The following is a 6,000-nucleotide window of genomic DNA, read 5'->3' on the forward strand; positions in this document are numbered from 1 at the left end:
AAAGGCAGACAAAAGTGTACTGGGACTGAGAATGGAGAAGTGGTCACGTGCACGCACTGCTACAAGACAGTGCTATGATACTGCTTCAACTCTCTCCAGAGCATGACATTTAATTGAGCAATAGCAGTTTATCATCATTGTTTTGTTACCTCACTATTTCAGTTACTACAGCCTTTGGCTTTTCTTATCATCATCAAAATAAATGTGCATACTTATCCACATGAACATTCAGTGACACATTGAGGATCAAAATGTTTCTCAAAAGGTACTACTGGTTCAATTCCGCTGCAGCTCTTCCTCACATGACCAGACTGGAGGGAAGGGGGGGAAGGTTTCATAATGCGACTGAACAATCACATATCTGACATACAGAAATGATCTCCCTCCCAATCACTTAAACATGATAGCACTATTTTTATAGATGAATAAATTGTTTTAATAAAATATTTTCTGTTGTGCATCTAAAGCTGGAACAAACAAGTAAGTTAATTTAGATAGAAGGGTTAGTAAATTTAAAAAAAAAAATTACATTTAATGGGACAGCAGGTAGCATAGTGGTTAGAAGTGCTGCCTTTGCACTTGAGGTTCAAATGCCACCTCCTGCTGTAATGCCCATGTTTAATGTACTTACCCTGAACTGACACAGTAAAATTGCCCAGCTGTATAAATGGGTAAATCAGATTAGTTTAACTTTGTAAGGTGCATTAATTTAGCTGACACTTTTCCTCTGAAGATTTTCATGCATGCTTGCAAATCACTAGAAACACTGAAATTTTTAAAAATTTTGCAACTATATTTTAAATTGTCTTTCATTCCACTCAATATCCTACTATTCAGGAGAATAATTATTGATGGTGTTAATGAGAGGGTAGAGGCTGATGCAAAGAACAAGACTCTCCAACTGGTATGCAATGCCCAAAACAACGTTTTTACTGAGCTGTATGCTTGAAAAGATTTTTTTAAAATACATATTTAATTTCACCTATTACCTTTTTCCCCCCCCCAGTTGTGGAAAATATTTTTAAAAAATTATATTTTATGCACTGGAATGTCTGGCCACGATCACATAGACAACTGGCTAAAATCTAACACATCACTGAGACACTATCCCCAAACAGATTCCAACTGTTGCTTCTCAAGTGTGACGCCTCTAGAAGAAGCCTTCTGTAGGAACTTCCTCTGTGTTTGTTCTTTTTACAGCTGGTCAGCAGATACAAAAAAAAAAAAAAAAAAAAAAAAAAAAAAAAGGCTGCTACAGAAACTGATTAACCACAGTAATCAGACTCTTGTTCTCATTTTGCTGAAGGAGCCAAAACCTCAACAGCCATGTTGTTGCAAAGTAGCTTGTCAAGACATTTGACACGTCTCCATTCCACCACTTACAGTGTTAAGCTACTTGGACTGCTTTAACCCTTTGCACAGGAGGGTACTACCTGAGACGCCAGTAAAATATCCAGTTTTATAATGAATAAAATGTAATGTCGTGGCATTTAGACCCTTAAAAAACTAAGAGAAAGGCAAAAGAATACGATGAGGGAACAGGCGAGTCGGCGCCCAGTGCCCATACCTGCCGGAAAAGGACATCGGTGTCAGTGCAGTACCTCTGATGCTGCTCGCCCCCCTGCAACAGCACCACGGATCGGGGCAGTAGATCAGCCTTGGCCTTTAGTGCATCGCAGAGACGCCGGCGATTCTCAGCAAAAAGTGCTGCCGACACCCGCAGCGTGTTCTTGCCCAGCCAGTACACGGGACTGCAGGGAGACAGCAAGCCATGTCACACCTTTGTCCCCATGGCCAACTGCACTGACCCAACCCCTGATCTACAGACATCAGATATCATGGAGCACACACAGCCATCAATGAGAAACACACAGTCTGAGAGTAAGGTGCAGCATCAGCCATTTCTCATATTTAAAAATTATGTATTATACATACTGCATACACACATTTTTTTATTTTAATTGTTCAGAAGATTATGGCAACGAATTCCTCATCACAGTGGTTGATGGCAGGCACTAGATATTAACAGTGAATCTAGCACTTGCCACCAACCTTTCTTTGTATACCAAATATCTACCTGCAATAAATTATGTACAGTTTTTCTGTACTTTAAGTAGCCTCATTTTACAAAATATGCAACTTACTTTGGCCATTCCATTAACCTTATATTATTTTCATGTCCCAGCTTGGTCTTAAGCCTTTACCTTTTCCAAACTGCAGCACACAGACAGTAGGATATCATAAGAACAACTCTGGGTTCTCTGGCATTCCCATAAGGGATACATACAAGCTTTAAAAATGGTTTATTAGAGTTTTCAGGATTCTCTTCAGATGGTACCCTGTTGCAGAAGGTTACAGTCTACACTGGCTTATATAGTCCTAAGGACAACTGCCACATGTCACCATATTTATTACTTGGGTCTCAGACACTGTTCTGGAGTCTACATTTGGAATAGAGGCAAGAACAACAAATACTATTTTTAATCACACTTCTTTCTCAATCCAACTTCTGTCTTCTGGTTCGTAAATAAAGTTCAGTCTTAAATTTCTCTCTGCTCTGGCAGGAAAACAACTCAAATCACATGGCTGAAATGACAAGTTCCTTAAAAAACAAGGGATGTACTTAAGAATGGCATCATGTCAGATGTGATATGACAGCTCTTCAGGTACCTGGCACAGCTGGGAGGAAAATCTGCAGGGATAAGTTGGGTGTAGGAAACAAACTCTAGGTTATTCGCTTTACTGTATATAGCCACTCAAAATGGTTCATTTAGATTTACTCCTTTAGCTGACATTTCCCTCCAAAACAATTTACAATTTCAGGCCATATTTACTTATTTTCCAGTTCATACAGCTAGATGATTTATACTGTAGCAATTTAACATTAAGTGCCTTGCACAACAGCCAAAGATGGGATTTAAGCCTGGGTCCAGAGTCCCCCCCCAATAAACCTCCCTTTTTCTAGTTTGCCTGTTTCTACAGTTAATCAGAAGATCGACAAAATCATCTGCCATCATGACATAACTAATGTCTTGCTGGAACTCCTGATTTAGACCATCAATCTTCTACCAAAGGTCAAAAGTCACATGAGGCAGCTGACAATTAACACCATCAAGAAACACCAAAGCTTTAAAATCAAATTACTAATGTTGCCCAAGAACACCACCAAGGTAAGCTTCAGAATGTTTTTCACCATCCCAATTAACCCTTTTAATTTCTAAATGAGTACAAAGGGCCTTCCCATCTTTGCAAAATCAGAGCCAGTCTGAAGGCTACAATATTCCAGAAGGACCATGATGGTTCCAAAGTCCAAGGCAGCCATATCTCACACCATAAATCTATGTGACATTACAAAGCAAATGTAGTTTATCAAAAACTGTATAATCCACAGCATCTGTGTACAAAGGTCAGAAAATTATTTCACCATGCAGTAATGTGACATATAACTTGACATCTTAAAGTGACTGCAGGTCCTGAACTGATACAGTAACAATTACCCTACTGTCTAATTTTTGTCACTGTTCAATGCTTGGAAGATGACCCAGGCTGGATTATTTTTAAGATCTTTATGCTACCCTTCCAAAACTCTCACTGATTGTGCAGAATGACTAAAACACAAAGAGATCATACAACAGCTGTACTTACAAAACTGAGTATTACCTGTGAGCTTTAGAGCACATCTGGAGACTGCACTAGGTTACAGAGCCTTAAGGCAATTGGCAGAGCTCGTTCATAGAGCCTTTCAGAGCTGTACAGTATAGTCTGAGCTCTGCTCTCAGATCTACTGCACATTTATAAAATTACACAAGTGCAGAGGCAGCTTTCTGTCATAAAAACATTTGCTTAGTTAATGTTTTTCTTCAAAGCAACTAACAATTTTAAACTACAATTATTCACATAGCTGGGTAATCTTACTAGAGCAACTGAGGGCAAGTACTTTGCTCAAAGGAGCTACAGCTGGAGGTGAGACCTGAACCTGTGAACTCTGGGTGTAAAGGCAGCAACTCTAATCATGACACCACCTGCCGCCCTGGTGCTACCAGTGCTGCCTGTATAGAGTGCACTGAAATTATGGTGCAAAATCCCAGTATGTATCACAGGGGCAGATTCTGCAGTTACCTTTCAAAAGCTGCCCAAAAAACACCCAATTAAATTTAATCTGCTTTTTAACATTAAGTGTATTAATGTTATGTTCTTGATTTTTTTTTTAGTTCCTTTAGTTAACCTGTTGTTCTGAAACACCATGAACTGCAAAATTTGTACAAAAGGTGCTATATAGATTTCTCAATATTATTAGAAATAAAGCAGTTAAGCCGCTTCAACACAGACAGCTCCAAAGCAACTTGGAAAAAATTACTACAGAGTGGGAGTGTCAGTGTGAATTCGCGGAGTTAGAAACTGAACTCCTGCAGACAGTCGTGCTCTGACTGACACGTAAGCAGACAGTGAGCCAAAACATTTCCTTTCCACACCGCGACAGAGCGCTTCGTTTCCTCGTAACAATTCATTGGACATTTTAACTAAAGAAAATGAAATCACAGAAACCGCGCTTCTTCCACACAGCAGCTATCTCCTGAAAACAAAGAACCCTAAGGCTTAGTTAAATTTAAAATCAGTACTGCTACGCAGGACACGAGGCACCCCTAGCTGGTACTACTGTTGATCTGCACGCGCCATGTCATTTCCCTGAACAGAATACGACTATTATTTCAAACTCGGACGAGCCTGCGTTTCCAGGATAACAGACGCTTCGCGACGGCAACTCACTCTGCACGAGACGCCATCTTGCCCCTGGAGACTGATAGATCATATGATCCAAGCACGCGCCCTCGCCCGCCTTTTTAAAGTGGCACGCCACGATGGGAGGCGCATCTTGAGAGCGAGGAGGAGATTTTGGAGACCGGAGTACGAAGTGTGTGTCAGCAGTTAACCCTGGCACGAACACTTATTTTCTTGCACATCTGGCAGTATGTTTGTTTTATATGTGATAAATTTACTTTTGTGTCTGAAAGTCGTGCCAAATGGGGTATATATATATACAAATTCTTTGCAGTTACAGTAGAGATCAGCATCGTAGAGGAGGGACCCCTGGCTTCCATGAATAATGAAAATAGCTCTGTTTTATTTTTTTTTTTACCTTCCAAAGTATCTTTAGCATATATTTTGTTATATTTTCTTGGCCCTAAGTTATTACTGTAAAATTTAAAGTACGTATACCTATACATTTTTTAATCTCAAACTTTAAAAAAATAGTTTACTTCAGAAGAGTGCATTAGGCTATGCATGTTCTATTCTAATAGTGGTCAACATATTGTACGTTATCTATGTTCTGAACTCGGAGTGTGGTAGCAGGATGTGATATTGTGTTTAACTGATATTTATTTAAGGGTTAAAGAAATAAACATTTGGCGGCTTTACTCATTTAGGTAACACTTTCCTCTAAGGCAACTTACAAACAAAGTGAAGTTACATACAAGTATTTATTCATTTATAAAATTGGGTAATTGTACTGGAACTATCTGTTTATGGTAAGCAACCTGCTCCAGGAAACAACATTGTAAACAGGATTGAACCTGCAACCTTTGGGTCCAAAGGCAGCAACAGTTCTATCGCCTACACTATGAGCTGCCCTGCTACTGCACAAGGACTGTATTGTATAAAGTATGGTTGGTGTGTTGCTTGATAGAATATATTATTGCATGACTATTAGACACTCACTGAGCAATGGTAAAAACTTGTAAAAAAGAAAAAATAATCGATACAATAGAAATACACACACACATTTTCAGAACCGCTTGTCCCATATGGGGTCGCGGAGCCAACTCGGTAACACAGGGCATAAGGGGAGGGGACACATCCAGGATGGGATGCCAGTCTGTCGCAAGGCACCCCAAGCGGGACTTGAACCAAAGACCCACGGGAGAACAAGACTGTGGGCCAACCCACTACGCCACCGCACCCCCTTACAACATACAATAATATACAGGGAAAGATGTTCAA

General features: G+C 39.9%; 1 protein-coding gene across 1 annotated transcript in view; it reads right to left on the bottom strand.

Moving 5' to 3' along the window:
* The window catches only part of pepd (peptidase D), a 41,698-nt gene extending 36,875 nt beyond the window's left edge, over nucleotides 1-4,823 (bottom strand). The window contains exons 1-2 of the mRNA XM_018734401.2: nucleotides 4,768-4,823; nucleotides 1,568-1,751 (exon numbers count right to left, since the gene is read on the bottom strand). Of these exons, the coding sequence (XP_018589917.1) occupies nucleotides 1,568-1,751; nucleotides 4,768-4,784 (201 nt within the window). The 5' untranslated portion in view covers nucleotides 4,785-4,823. The remainder of the gene's footprint in view (nucleotides 1-1,567; nucleotides 1,752-4,767) is intronic.
* Nucleotides 4,824-6,000: the final 1,177 nt, after the last annotated feature.

The sequence above is a fragment of the Scleropages formosus genome, chromosome 5 (genome assembly GCF_900964775.1).
Source record: "Scleropages formosus chromosome 5, fSclFor1.1, whole genome shotgun sequence".
Classification (NCBI taxonomy): Eukaryota; Metazoa; Chordata; class Actinopteri; order Osteoglossiformes; family Osteoglossidae; genus Scleropages; species Scleropages formosus.